The sequence below is a fragment of the Saimiri boliviensis genome, chromosome 14, assembly GCF_048565385.1.
Source record: "Saimiri boliviensis isolate mSaiBol1 chromosome 14, mSaiBol1.pri, whole genome shotgun sequence".
Taxonomy (NCBI): domain Eukaryota; kingdom Metazoa; phylum Chordata; class Mammalia; order Primates; family Cebidae; genus Saimiri; species Saimiri boliviensis.
In genome coordinates, this window is record NC_133462.1 from 48881576 (window position 1) to 48896820 (window position 15245).

Genomic DNA, 15245 nt, shown 5'->3' on the forward strand with positions numbered 1-15245 from the left:
GTTAGGGCTCTTAGCTATAGCAGCCTTGGGAATCCTCTCTGACATGTGGTGAGGCATGGGAAAGCCATGTGGGACTGGGAGCTCGGCCAATCCCCAGTTTTGGGCTTTCCATTCCAATTCTTTCTGCCCTAGAGAGTCTTTCAGGCCTTGCTCTCAGCAGCTATAATTTCACACAAACACTTGTCCAGCCCAGGAAAAGGTTCTAAAAGGCCCTGATCTCTGCAGTGGTTTCTCAGCTACTCACACAACCTCCTGGAGAGGGGAAGGGAAACTTGGCAGGGAGAGAATGCTGGAAACACAGGAAAAGGGTTTCCCCTAGAAATTCATCAGGAAACTGAGGGGAAATCTTGTCCTGAAGAACATGAGAGAGAAAGCCCCACCCGGACCGGGATTACTTCTGGCCTTATGAACCAGACTGCACACAAGAGCTGGGAGAGGCGGAGAGAATGTTCAGCTGTGAAGTCATCACCCCCACCCCACGCAGGGGAGTTGCATGGTCCCTGCCCAGGCTGGGTGGGAACGTGGAATAAACAGCAGTGGAACATTTGTGTCTGCCATGAGTCTATGCAGGACCGAGGACCTGGGAGAAGTCCAGCCCAGCCCTCAGTGGCCTGTTCCAGCAGGGAAGGGCAGAGGTACCACTTATCAGAACCAGCTCAGTCCCAGAAAGGGTGGGGCTAGGGTAGACATCAGGAGGGACTTCCCAGCTTTCTGAGTTGTGATACCTTGCCAAAGGAGGCAGCAGAATCTTCTCCCACACAGATAGCACTAGGGAGAATATTCTCCGCGTTGATTTGAAGGCAGTTTTCTTTTGGTACTCGAGAAGAACAGACAGCAGAACACCTTTTGACATCCTTAAAAACCCTGGATTTGGGCTTGGTTTGGTGGCTCATGCCTGTAATCCCAGCACTTTGGAAGGCCAAGGAGGGAGGATAGCTTGAGCTCAGGAGTTCAAGACCAGCCTGGGCAACACAGAAAGATTCTGTCTCTACAAGTAATTAAAAAAAAAATTAGCTGGACATGATAGCATATGCCTGTGGTCCCAGCTACTTGAGAGGTTGAGGCAGGAGGATTGCCTGAGTCCAGGAGGTTGAGGCTACAGTAAGCTGTGATTTTGTCACTACATTCCAACCTGGGCACCAGAGCAAGAACCTGTCTCAAAAAAAAAAAAAAAGTTTACATTAATTAAAAAAAACCCCAACAACCCTGAATTTGGGGACTGAGGGGGAGGAATAGCTTAAAATCCAAATAGGGCCATGCAAGAGCGAGCCATCTCTGACTAATAACCAGATGCTACTCTTCCAAGTATACAGCAGTCTCCCTACTTCAGCATCTCCAGTCTAACATACCCACGGCGTGGAGATTTGCTCTCTATCTGCTAGACTTCCAGCTCCTAGAGATAAAGCAGTCAATTCAAGGTCACAACCAGAGGATGATGAACTTGGAGAACAATGCTGCTTTCCTTGTTCTGGTTAAAAAAATCCCTTCTTGGGGTGGGCTGCTTCCTCAGGGCATGATTCCCTTTATCCCACCCCACTCTTTGCCTTTTTTTGAAAACAGCAACTGTGGCCCAGGGAGAAAAGGCTCCCTAGTACGCTCTGCTTAGCTTTCTGCTCTGCCACTTTGCCACCTGCACTTCATGAATGTGCTTCCATCCAGTGTTATAGTCCCACCTTGGAGCTAAAGAACAAGAATGAAAGCTCCACTTTCAGTAGATGCAGTATCTGCTTCACCCAAAGAGGGAATGCTATCTTTCTTCCCACCACCAGCTCTAATGGTTCGACGCAAAGCAAGAATGAGAAGGTTAAAAATCAAACCAGACCCCTAAAAAACTTGCAAGAGTTGCTGCTGAGCTGTCAAAGGAATGGAGCATAAAGGGCTCCAGAAGAGAAAGCAGGAAGGGCTCTCATGTTGGGGAAGCCTTAGCCACTCTCCTCATGAAGACCCCTCTGACCCCAGCCGGGCAGCATTATGCCAGTGAACCCAGAAACCTAGCTCTAGGCAAGGAGGGCTAAATAGAAAAGAACTGGCAGAGCCTGGGCTGGGCTAGGAAGAGAAAGCCCACAGCCTTCAAGAGGGCTAATTCAGCCATAGGCATGAAACTCCAACCAGACAGGGTGCTACACGCAAAAGGGTATTGAGACTCCCAGGATACCAAGTGGAGTTCCCTGCGGTGAGGGATGGGGAGGGACAGAGGGAGGACACTTTTGGCTTGAGTCTCTCTCACACCTTAAATTAGTTAGTGCCAATACATCTGCCCAAAGTTTGGTGGGAAGAGTGGACCACAGAATGCTAATCTCTGAGGCCAAGCCCAGATCATTGTTATTGGGGTCACTTATGTGGTATCCTTAGCAGAGCTGGGGCAAGAGGTGATGGCTACAGGCAGAGAGGACAAAGAAAGAGGAAAACAGAAGTTATTCTAACCTTAAATGGAGGAGCTTCTAAAAACTGATATTCCAGAACAGACTACAAGCTCTAAAGATAGGGAAGAAAACCTCAAAGAAGCCAGTTGCCCATCTTCCTCTCACATCTGTTCCACTCCATCTTCACTCGCCTAGTCCCCCATATCCCCTAACACTACCGTTCTTTAGAGCAGTGGTCTCTGAGTGGGGGGCATGCATCCATCTGTTACAGTGTGAGGAAAATATTACACCATTCTGTATTACCTCATCCACTTCTTCACTTCTTCTTTTTTTTTTTTTTTTTTTGACAGAGCCTCTCTCTGTCGCCCAGGCTGGAGTGCAACAGAGTGATCTTGGCTCACTGCTGCAACCTCTGCCTCTAGGATTCAAGCGATTCTTCTCCCTCAGTCTACTGAGTAGCTGGGACTACAGGTGCCCACCACCGTGCCTGGCTAATTTTTGTATTTTTAATAGAGACGGGGTTTCACTGTGTTAGCCAGGATGGTCTTGATCTCCTGGCCTTGTGATCCGTCCACCTCGGCCTCCCACAGTGCTGGGATTATAGGCATGAGCCACCGTGTCCAGCCTACTTCATCCGTATCTGTGTTTGCCTATCTTACTATGTAAATGGTAGCGTTAGACGTATTAATAGTAAGGCAGCAGTCTTGCAGGTGAACATTTGTTTGGGATATGTACTCAGTTTTTTCCAGGTTGGCAATACTACGAGAAATGTCAATCTGCCACGCTGAGGAAGAGCCCAATCCCAGTGCATCTCAGCTTGTGGCAAAAAGGACAATTCTTGGTAAAACATGCCACTGCCCTCAAAAGGCACAGTGACAGGAACACAGTTCAGCCCCAGAGACCTTGAGGTGATAGGAGATGTTCATCTAAATCCTCAAGCTAATAAAACAAAATTGTAATTTGGGCTGGCCGTCTCAAAACACATTTTTTGCCCTCCTGCCATGTGCTCCCCAAGGAATCTCAGCTTCCTAAACCCAGTAACTACTCAGTAATTAAGGAAGGCAAAGATGTTTGCATCTTCTGCCAGGAATATTCAGTAGGTGGTCGCAATCATCATAGAGTGTGGCCACGCTAGAGCTTCCCTGGGTAATCCCTAGATGACACAGGTGTGCCATCGTCAGCTTCTAAGCCCCCTCTCCTCCCCTGCAATGCCTTCAGCTTAGGTCCACATACTGTGTTCCCACAGACCCTGCTCTTCCTCATCAAAGCCCAATGGCAAGATTTCTGAAACTGCCTTCGTTTACATGCATCTTCTTTTAGCCTGTAAGCTCTATGGAAGGAGGGACTGTGCTGATCATGTTCACCCTTGTGTCCCTGCCACCTACTAGTTATTAAATATTAGTTGCATGTTGTTGAAAAAGAATTGGAAGCCCTCAATATCTCACTGTCACACCTTCGACTCTGCAGAGAAGAAAAGAAGTAGAAGGGTACAGAAGGAACATAAAACAGAAAGTTCCACCGACAGTCTTTTAGATTCAAATTCAACAAAAATAGTCTTCAGCCTTTTGAAAGAAGGCCTACAGTTAATAATTTACTGTTTATTCAAGGTTCCCCTTCTCTCCCATTCTGGTCTGGGCCCAGACCTTGCCTCTAAATGCTGGCCTGACCCTTGCTCAGAAAACACCATTCTTCCTCCTGAAAAGGTTAGCATAGCTAAGTACCAACGTGGAAGATTCTATTGGGAAAAAATAATACCTATAACCTCTACCTAGGCTAAAGAATCTCTCACCTAGGACCATTCCTCCCTCCTACGTGCAAAAGGGTATTGAGACTAAGGAAAAGACGTCTTCTTTCTTCCCCTCAAGCCACAGGTAATTTTCATCCCAAATTCACCAAAGGCTTCTTCCACTCATGAGGCCATGAGGTTCTACAGGAAACCACTCAGAAGGTAAAAGGCCATCTTCTGGCCTTTGCCAACCAAACTGCTTTGTTCTTTGGGGATTGGAAAGATTGGTTGAGGTGGGAATGGACAGGGAAAGAAGAGACAATAAAAGGAGCAGGGGGAAGTGGGGGAAGAAACTGAAACGGGAAAGAAGCAAGCAAACGCAGAGGATTCCATTGTGCAAAATGCTTGAGTTTATCCCTCCTGACAAACCCAAGGCTACACAGCTCGCCCAGGAGCTCCAGCCTCACCCCTGCGTCTTTGCTTTCATTGACATACAGCCACAAAGACTCAAATCTTTATGTACTTAGATGTAAACGTGTTCTCCCTTATGTCTCCCTCACTCTTGTTGCTCTAATTTTTCTTCTCTTTTTGGCTGATGCTCGCAGCCTTGTTTCTGGTTGTTGCTGAAGGCTGTGTAGCTGCACGTCTCCAAGTCTTCTTAAGTGTAATCAACTCTTGGCCACCGGGGCAACTCCTCTTATTCTATCTCATATATACTCTAGGAACACACGCCGGTATCAAAATGCTGCACTGAGGCTGGGCCTGAGGGCTAATGCCTGTAATCCTAGCACTTTGGGAAGCCCAGGTGGGCAGATTGCTTGAGCCCAGGAGTTCAAAACCAACCTGGGCAGCATGGAGAGACCCTGTCAATACAAAAACATACAAAAATTAACCAGGCATGGTGGTCCACGCCTGTAGTCCCAGCTACTCAGGGGGCTAAGGTGGGAGGATTGCTTGAGCCGGGTAGGTAGAGGTTTTACCACTGCACTCCAGCCTGGGTGATGCAGCAAGACCCTGTTTTGAAAAATAAAAATGAAATTGAAAACAATAACAAAATATTGGGTGGGTGGTGGCTCATGCCTGTAATCCCAGCACTTTGGGAGGCTGAGGTAGAGATGGCAAAACTCCACCTTTACCAAAAAAGACAAAAATTAGGTGGGCGTGGTAGTGTGCATCTGTGGTTCCAGCTACTTGGGAGGCTGAAGCGGGAGGGCTGGTTGAGCCCAGGAGGCAGAAGTTGCAGTGAGCTGAGATTGTGCCACTGCACTCCAGCCTGGGTGACACAGTGAGACTCCATCCCAAAATAATAATAATAATAATAATAATAATAATAATAATATTAATAATGGTTTGCTCTCGCCCTGTCTCCAGGCTAAAGGGCTTAACTGACCTGTCTAAGGTCTTACTACCAGGTAGAATGGGGTGCAATATTTCATGCTTTCTGACTTATACTACATTAATGTTCTGCTGCCTGTTATGCTAGAGCAGTCACACAGAGACTCTTAGAAGCACAGATAGTGCTGGGACTACAGGCATGAACTACTTTGGCCAGCCAGAGAAGATAATTGTTTCACCTGCCTTTAGAATTGTGTAAATCTACGATAATAAAACCATTTTAGTGATAACAAAACCATGTCATAAACCCCAAGTTCCGTAAGTCCCATTAATAGCTATGGTTTTAAAAAAAATTCTGGGCCAGGCACGGTGGCTCATACCTGTAATCCCAGCATTTTGGGAGGCCGAGGTGGGCAGATCACTTGAGGTCAGGAGTTTGAGAACAGCCTGGCCAATATGGTGAAACCCCATCTCTACTAAAAATACAAAAATTAGCCAGGTGTGGTGGCGTGTACCTGTAATCCCAGCTACTCGGGAGGCTGAGGTAGGAGAATCACTTGACCCCAGGAGGCAGAGGTTGCAGTGAGCTAAGACTGCGCCATTGCACTCCAGCCTGGGCAATAAGAGCAAAACTCTGTCTCAAAATAAAAATAAATAAATAAGTAAATAAACAGCCGGGTGTGGTGGCCCATGCCTGTAATCCTAGTACTTCGGGAGGCCGAGGTGGGTGGATCACCTGAGGTCAGGAGTTCAAGACCAGCTTGGCCATCATGGTGGAACCCCATCTTGAAAAATAAATAAATAAATAAATAAATAAATAAATAAATAAACTTGTTAAAAAAAATTCTGTCGATCTATACTAAAGATGCTATCAGTCCATAGAAAACAAAGGAAAAGCGTCATATTCTAGGAACCAGTTTCTCTGATCTTAAACTTTCACCTTGGTTTCCAACCAGCAGAATTCAAGCACCAGGTAAATTTCTTTATTTTTTTTTTTATTTATTTTTTTGAGATGGAGTCTCACTCTGTCACCCAGGCTGGAGTGCGGTGGCAAAATCTCTGCTTACTGCAACCTCTGCCTCCCGGGTTTGAGTGATTCTCCTGCCTCAGCCTCCTGAGTAGCTGGGATTATAGGCATACACAACCATGCCCGGCTAATTTTTTGCAGTTTTAGTAAAGACAGGGTTTCACCATATTGGTCAGGCTGGTCTTAAGCTCCTGACCTCGGGATCTGCTGGCCTTGGCCTCCCAAAGTGCTGGGATTACAGGCGTGAGCCACTACACCTGGCCTATTTATTTATTCTTATTATTGGTCCGTGGAGACTTCCCACAGTGACAAGTTATGCTAGGCTGTCAGGCACCGCTGTGCGGCCTTCCACAAACAGGCTGGCTTTTTATAGCATCAGTGTATTGGGGATCTATTCTCTGGTATTCTCTAGGTATTCTCTACCCTAACTAAACAGGTGAGCATTACCCTTGCCTGGGTAGATACTCCTATGTCATAGCTGTTCTATGCCTCCTTTTCTTATCCCTTTATTCCTCTCACAAACTAGGAGGTCAGCATTGGTACTGGGGACCAATAATTACTAACGGAAAAGTTGTTTTCCAATACTCTGTCACCCCAGTTCCAGAATAAGCCCTATAGTAACTCTTACATTAATACAAACTGGTGAGGTGGAAGAACTGCTTGAGTCCAAGAGTTTGAGACCAGCCTGGGCAACATAGTGAGATCCCCATATCTTATAAAGAAAAAGAAAACGAAAAACACCTGGATGCATATTTGTGATCTAAGGAAGCAGGACATGGCAGTCGACAACAGTGCCAGTGGTCAGAGTCCTAGGCTACAGGCCTGGCCAGGGGTGTAGCAAGGGAAGCACTTGCCATTGGAAGCAGCTGAAACCAGGACTGGGAAAGGATCCTAGAGCATTAGCTATGTTTATAACATTTGATATCCAACGTTGACAGAACGCAGAACATATGTTGGCCTTTGGGAATGGAAGCTCTCTGGGAATCAGAAAGTAAACAGTGGCAGCTCTGGGAAGGGATCTGGAAAATTGGAGGAAAGCCTGAATCGTGCTGTCAGGAATTCTCTAGGTTCCAGCTTCTTTGGACTCCTGAGTTCCCGTCTGGGAGAGAGATAGCTGACCAGTGGGAGGAAGAACAGCATAGGAAGGGAAAAAGAAAGACTCTGTTTAAATTCTGATGGGTGTTCGTAAAGTACTGCATTATCTCAGTGAAGATATAATTAAGAACAGGCCCTCAGCAGTCAATACGGCTGTAAAAGTAACCAAATAAAGAAATCTAGCTGGCAAGAAGTAGACAGAGCCCAAAGGGCTATCATTAAGGGCTACCATTAGAAGGCAAAGACTGAGAAAAAAGCAATTAGATATTGCCACCTTACCCAGGTGCTCTTTTTTGTGATTAAGAAGTGAGTAGCTGGGCTCAGTGGCTCACACCTGTAATCCCAGCACTTTGGGAGGCTGAGGCAGGTGGATCACCTGAGGTCAGGAGTTTGAGCCCAGCCTGGCCAGCATGGGGAAACCCCGTCTCTACTAAAAATACAAAAACTACCTGGGTGTGGTGTTGGACGCCTGTAATCCCAGCTACTGGAAAGGCTGAGGTAGGAGTATAGCTTGAACCCAGGAGGCAGAGGTTGCAGTGAGCCGAGATGGTGCCACTGCACTCGAACCTGGGCAACAAGAGAGAAACTCTGTCTCAAAAAAAAAAAAAAAAGGGGAGTGAATGAAATGGACAGTACTTGCAGTTACACATGCAGTAACCTCTCCAAATACGACAAACCATTGCACTCCATAGGTGCCCATGTTCTGGCAAGTACTTACAGACACATGGGCTCTGTTTTAATCTGAGAAAACTCATCTATTGAACACCTAATTATAAATATGAACACTGTCCATATATTATTTAATCTCAGTAACTCTATGAGCTAGGCATTATCAACATTATTTTCTTTTTTTTTCAAAACCACGAACACGAGAATCAACATCATTTTCAAATACAAGAAATGGAAACATACAGGCAGAATTGATGTATTGAAGTGAGAACACTTTTTTTCTTCTTCTTATTTTAGCGAAAGGCAAAATCAGATTAAAAACAAAAGGTACATGTCACAAGGCAGTCTTCTTTTTATTTTGAGCCTCAGGCTCTGTTGCTCAAGCTGGAGTACAGTGGGCGTACTCTACTCCAACAGACTGAGGAAGGCTGAGTGAACTGTTGAGGGCTACTTAGCTAGTAAATGGTAGAGCTAGTATTTGAACTCAAAGCCTATGAGATGGGAAACCAAATTTTCTAGAAGCAAAGAGAATAGGTAGGGAAGCTCCCTTAGGTTGTAAAGAAAACAAGTCATAAGCTAGGTATAGATAACTATGTAAAAATCTCTATCTCTTTTTATCTGAAGAATCTAGGCTCCTAAAGAGTCTAGACTCCAAGTCACTAACTTATAATACAGCACTGGCAAAGGGTAACAACTTCTTAGAATTGGTGAGAAATGTGATGTGGCCTCTGAGGAAGATTCAGAAATAAGAGACCAGCCTCAAATGGACAAGATCTTTGCTCCATCTCATGCCACTCGGCCATGAACTGCCAGAAGCATAGAGCCAAACAAGAATCTGCTACATAGATGCTAAAACCAGGCAAAACTGGAAAAGCAAGTTTCCTTTTGTTCTTTTTAGATTTTGGTGAGGCAAAATTTACCATGGCATACTGGGCAACTGTGCTGGGTGAGGAAAGCCTGAATCTGGATTTTTCGTCATCTTTTAGTATCTTTTGGCCTGGTACAGTGGCTCATGCCTGTAATCCCAGCATTTTGGGAGGCTGACATGGGTGGATCACGAGGTCAGGAGATTGAGACCATCCTGACCAACATGATGAAACCCTGTCTCTACTAAAATACAAAAAAAAAAAAAAAAAAAAAAAATAGCCAGTTGTGTGTGTGCCAGTAGTCCCAGTTACTCAGGAAGCTGGGGCAGGGAAATTGCTTGCATCTGGAAGGCAGAGATTGCAGTGAGCTGAGATCGCACCACTGCACTCTACCTGGCAAGAGTGAGACTTTGTCTCAAAAAAAAAAAATCTTTTATCTTTTTTTTTTTTTTTTTTTTTTGAGACTGAGTTTTGCTCTTGTTACCCAGGCTGGAGTGCAATGGCGCGATCTGGGCTCACCGCAACCTCCGCCTCCTGGGTTCAGGCAATTCTCCTGCCTCAGCCTCCTGAGTAGCTGGGATTACAGGCACATGCCACCATGCCCAGCTAAATTTTTGTATTTTTAGTAGAGACGGGGTTTCACCATGTTGACCAGGATGGTCTCGATCTCTTGACCTCATGATCCACCCGCCTCAGCCTCCCAAAGTGCTGGGATTACAGGCGTGAGCCACCGCGCCCGGCCAAATCTTTTATCTTTTAAGAATAAACTAAGAAGAACTACATGAAAAGTGTATCTGGCAGAGTTGAAAAAAAATCACTTATAATTTCGATACAAAACAGTGAGTGATCCAAAGATATGATGGGTACAATTATATATCTTGTGACATCCCATTTCATTTTTTTTTCTTTTTATTTAAAATAAGTAGAGGCTGGGCATGGTGGCTCACACATGTGAGCCTCCTCATCACAACACTTTGGGAGGCTGAGGCAGGCAGATCACCTGAGTCAGGAGTTCAAGACCAGCCTGATCAACATGGTGAAACTCCGTCTTTACTAAAATATAAAAAATTAGCTGGGTGTGGTGATACATACCTGTAGTCCCAGCTACCTGGGATGCTGAGGCATGGGAACTGCTTGAACCTTGGAGGTAGAGGTTGCAGTGAGTTGAGATCATACCACATACCACTGCACTCCAGCTTGGGTGACAGAGCAAGATTCTGTCTCCAAAAAAAAAAAAAAAAAGAAAAAAAAAATAGAGATGGGGTGTCACTATGTTGCCCAGGCTGGTCTAGAACTCCTGAGCTCAAGTGATCCCTTCTCCTCAGCCTGCCAAAATGCTGAGATTAGAGATGTGAGCCACCCTGCTTGGCCTATCATCCCATTTCTAACAGTATACAATAGAGAAGAGCTCAACTGGGCAGCTGGACGTACTCACTTTTTTGTACCCTTCCTTCCTCCGTTCATTACACTGTAAGATCAGTGTAGGGAAGAATTAAACTCTTTTGTAATCAAAGACATAGAATAAGGGACTTGATTTTTTTGTTTGTTTGTTTTTTTGAGACAGAGTCTCATTCTGTTGCCCAGGCTGGATTACAGTGGCACGGTCTCAGCTCACTGCAACCTCTGCCTCTCAGGTTCAAGCGATTCTCCTGCCTCAGCCTCCCAAGTAGCTGGGATTACAGACGCCCGCCACCACGCCTCACTGATTTTTTGCATTTTTAGTAGAGATGGAGTTTCACCATGTTGGCCAGGCTGGTCTCGAACTCCTGACCTCAAGTGATCTACCTGCCTCGGGCTCCCAAAGCACTGGGATTACAGGTGTGAGACACCATGCCTGGCTGGGACTTGATTATTTGTTGATGACAACATTTATATCATAAACATTTAAAAAATAAATATCCTTTTTTAATTAAAACAAAGCATTGAAAAAAATATCCTTCTTTCTGGACACAGATACAGAAAAAGAAATTCATATCACAAACATTTTAAAAATATATATTCTCCTTTCTGGATACTGATACAGAAAAAGGATAAAAGAGGGGTCAGGAGCAGTGGCTCATGCCTGTAACCCCAACGCTTTGGGAGACCAAGGTGGGAAGATCACTTAAGCCCAGGAGTTTGAGATGAGCCTAGGCAACATAGTAAGACCTCATCTCTACAAAAAAAAAAAAAAAAAAAAAAAAAATCAAAAAAGCTAGCTGGGTGTGGTGTGTGGTGGCATACACCTGTGGTCTCAGCTACCCGGGAGGCTGAGGTAGGAGGATGGCTTCCGCTCAAGAGGTCAAGGCTACATGAGCCATGATCACGCCACTGCACTCCAGCCTCGATGGAAGAGCAAGACTCTGTCACACACACACACACACACACACACACACACACACACACACACACGAAAAAAAAGAAAAGAAAAGAAAAAGAAAGAAACAAAAGAAGAAGAAGAAAAAGAAAGAAAAGAAAAAGGAGAAAAGAATAATCTTCAGAGAACAGCACAGTTTGTAAACATCATCTCTGGGAAAGACATGGCTCTTCATGGCCTGCCTCCTTTCAGTGCTTCACATGCCACAGTTTTCCCACCAGACAATATACCAGTTGGGCCTCCAGAAATGTGCCTTCTCTAAAAGCTGGGAAAACAATATTTTGAAACACTAGCCACCTTCCTCCGACTCCCCACCCCTGATACGGCCTTTACCTTCCACAGGGGAGGTTTTCAGTCTACTGCAGAGATTCTGTACACCTCCATAGTGGACATTAATCTGGGTCAGTGCATCCCTCGAACGCAGCTCCATGAGCTTCCTCAGTTCCATTACTGTGCAGCCAAAGTCCCCTTCGTGGCTCTCGGCCGTCGAGTTGGCCGGCAAGACACGGTCTGATGGGTTCGTCATTTTGCCTGCCGTTACCAAGCCCCTCAACCAGAGAAGGTGTCGCGTTTCCCTTCAACTGACCAGTGTCTCCTGCCTTCCTGTCCCAACTTCTTTCTACTTCCTGCTTCTCTGGGGGCCCAGTGAGGGGACAGATCGAATATATCTTGTGCAATAAGCTTCCGAGTAGCAGTCCCAAGCCTGGATCCTTTCTTCTGTATGAAGTCTGGCAGCGAGAGGAGGAAGAAGATGGGGGAACCGAGTGGAAGGCGGACTCCGTGTCACGATGATTGGTGTCCCCAGGTGGTGATGGAAGTGGTTGTCCAGGGTAGGTAGGTTCCTAGCTTAGACCAACTTGCCCAGATGAAGGTGTAAACAGGATGTGCATGTTACCATGGCAGCAACCTTAGCAACAACCAGCAACTGTAGTAGTAGAGAGGCGTCAGGAGGAGGAAGAGGAGAGCTTCCTGGATACCGATGACAACTGGATCTCTGGAATAAAGATTCAAAGATAGACAAAAAGAAACCATTAGAGCAGCCACGAGGATCCAACATCAGGGCAAGAGGTACTCAGTCTAAGCACAAGGGTTTAGGTGACAGTTGAGGTCTGAGCTTAACTGATAGCTGAGGCCTGAGCTCCGAGAGCTGACTCAGGGGAGGCCTGTTCCTCCCTGGGAGGCCCCTGCAGCCTGTAAACTCCCATATAGAGAAGTAATTTCAATACACCCCAATCTTCATACGTCACCTCTCCCAACCAAGCAACATAAAACCCACAGCTTCAGAAACTTGGAAATAAATGGGTACGACCCCTAATGGCTCGAATGTTTTTCCTCTCTATTTGAGGGACCTGTGACAGGATTCTTCAGTCTAACTTTATCTATAAAAGATGAGAAGAGGTCAGAAAAAGGAGTTCCAATCTAAGTGATCTGAAGGGTGGCCTGTCAGTCTGCCGTCCCCTCCCACACCCCACACTCGTCCCACTCCCGACACACACATTTACACACAAGGAAGACAACTTGATAGAAGATGCCCAAATCCTCCGAAACCTCTTGGAGTACTCAGCCTCCAGGTGTACGGAAATGATGCAGCCTGTGGCAGATGTCCCCTTGGCAGGTACCAAATTTTGATCTCGAGGCTAAGCTCTACCCTCCTCCAAGAGGCTTTTGGGGAGAATAGGAGAGTAAAATGCTTTGGCAGTTGGTGATACAGGGTGAACTTTTTTTTTTTTTTTTTAATAAGGGGGACAGAGGACCTCTGAGGTGGAAAGATAGAGAGTTTAAAGCCTGAGCATTAAAGTTTCTCTGGAGTGGGAGCGATAAGACACCTCTCAATTCAGATAGAGGACAGGGCACAACAAGGTCACGAGCTAGCCTGTGAGTGAGCACCAAACTGTCAAATCAACTCAATAAAGGCACCAGAGAGGGGCCAGCATTTCTCCCCTCAGAAAGATGCATTACCTCTCATGCATGCTAACTAGGGGGTGGGGTGGAGGTATGTGTAAGTGAGGATACAGAGCGGTAAATGTGCGAAGAAAACTTATCCTGAGGCCCCTTGTCAGCTTCAGAGAGGGGCCTGTGCGTGTCATGCTGCTGACAGGAGCCACTGCCACACATGAGCCTTTTAAATGTGAAGGGCTCTTACTCAGCATAGCATGAGAACATGGGACCCCAGCCGCGGTTACATAGTCCCCACTGATGACTTCAGTTACCAGGGAGTGGCAGGGAGCTCTGGCCAACCTCTCTGTAATCAATAGACACCATCCTTCCTTCTAGAAGGTGAACAAAGCAGCACAGGAACCATCCAATAAAGGCTACGATTCTTTGATCAGTGACCTCCTCCAAAGTTGCAGGTAGCCAAAGTCTTTGCAGATTCCTGACAATCCTCTTCCCAGAAGCTTCCATAGGGATGCAGGTTGATTTATACTCCTCCCTCTCCCAATGTGCCCTTTGCCACCTCCCCCTCCCCCGCCACCCATTGTAGATTTTTAGCACTACTCTGACTTACAAAGAGTTAAGCAAGCAGGGCTCCGTTTGTTTGAAAATATCTTACTCCCTTCCTATCTGGGAAACAAGAAGGTCCACAAAGAGCCTGAGACAACGTGGCAAACTCCCTTCATTCAGGCTGGCATAGGAATAGGCAGGACCACAGAGTTTCACTCCAGTTCAGCTTCTCTTCCAAGCCTGGAAGAAGTGGGAGGGGCTATAACAGCAAGAAACCCATCTTGACCCTTAAGTAGAACTCCTTCACCTTTCAAGAGGATGTTGGGCACAATGCTGATAGAGTGTTGAACTAGGTGTCAGAGAATTTTACCTTTTGTGTCTTCACCCACTACAACGTTTGCTCCATGAAGACAGGGATGTTACTTAGCCTTTTCAGGACTCAGTTCCTTCCACCTTTAGTTGGGTAGAGAATGGGCCCTGCCTTTCACACCACCCTAAGTAAGTGATAAATGAATGGAATGAAGGAAATAGTACTTGGAAATATTAGCTGAAGTGTGTCCAATGTCCAGATAGGACACTTAAGTGATGGGAGAAAGCCTAATTTGATCTTCATGAACTTTTGTTACCTAGTCATTTAAGTAGAAGAACAATAAGCCCCACGTGCCCGTCCATCTTTCTTTGCCAGGAAACCCCCACCCCATAAACAAGAATGGGAAATTCTAAGGCAGCTTAATTAACAACAACTATTAGCTAGGTTGTAACCATTAGCGATAACCACCAGCATATAGGGTCTTGGGTCTCTTGAGAATTCGAAAAGACAGTCTGAGTCAGAATTCTTTCCTTTTTTTTTTTTTTGAGAAAGAGTCTCACTCTGTCACCCAGACTGGAATGCAGTGGTGTCGTCTTGACTCACTGCAAACTCCACCTCCCAGGTTCAAGTAATTCTCCTGCCTCAGCCTCCTGAGTAGCTAAGATGACAGCCACCAACCACCATGTCCAACTAATTTTTTCTGTTTTTAGTAGAGATAGGGATTCACCATGCTGGCCAGGCTGGTCTCAAACGATCTTCCCACCTCGGCCTCTCAAAGTGCTGGAATTACAGATGTGAGCTACCATGCCCAGCAGAATTCCTACCTTACTTCGAACCTCTTTTCAGAGTACCAAAGAGGAGAGATTCTTCCACATCCATAGGACTAATGGAAAAGATCATATAAGATTAGAACACACGGGGCTGAAGAACTCATTCGGAAAAGAATGAGAAGGTTTGTTTGCCTCAGGCTGATCTAGACAAGCACACAGTAGGTCAAGCACTGAGCTGCTGGCACAAAAGCAAAAGGGCAGTGCAGAGTTAGGGCCCCAGGTTTAA

The 15245-nt window shown here is 45.9% G+C and overlaps 1 protein-coding gene across 9 annotated transcripts in view; it reads right to left on the bottom strand.

Annotated features, from left to right (window-relative positions):
• ATP2B4 (ATPase plasma membrane Ca2+ transporting 4) overlaps positions 1 to 15245 on the bottom strand; it is a 116860-nt gene that overhangs the window by 47923 nt on the left and 53692 nt on the right. For 8 of the 9 annotated variants that reach the window (XM_010348901.3, XM_074385001.1, XM_074385000.1 and 5 more), the window contains one exon: positions 11771 to 12431. In XM_010348901.3, coding sequence (XP_010347203.3) covers positions 11771 to 11963 — 193 coding nt within the window. In that variant the 5' untranslated portion in view covers positions 11964 to 12431. Of the gene's footprint in view, positions 1 to 11770; positions 12432 to 12933; positions 13265 to 15245 lie in introns of those variants that run through there. The other variant, XM_074385003.1, reaches the window with a different exon arrangement.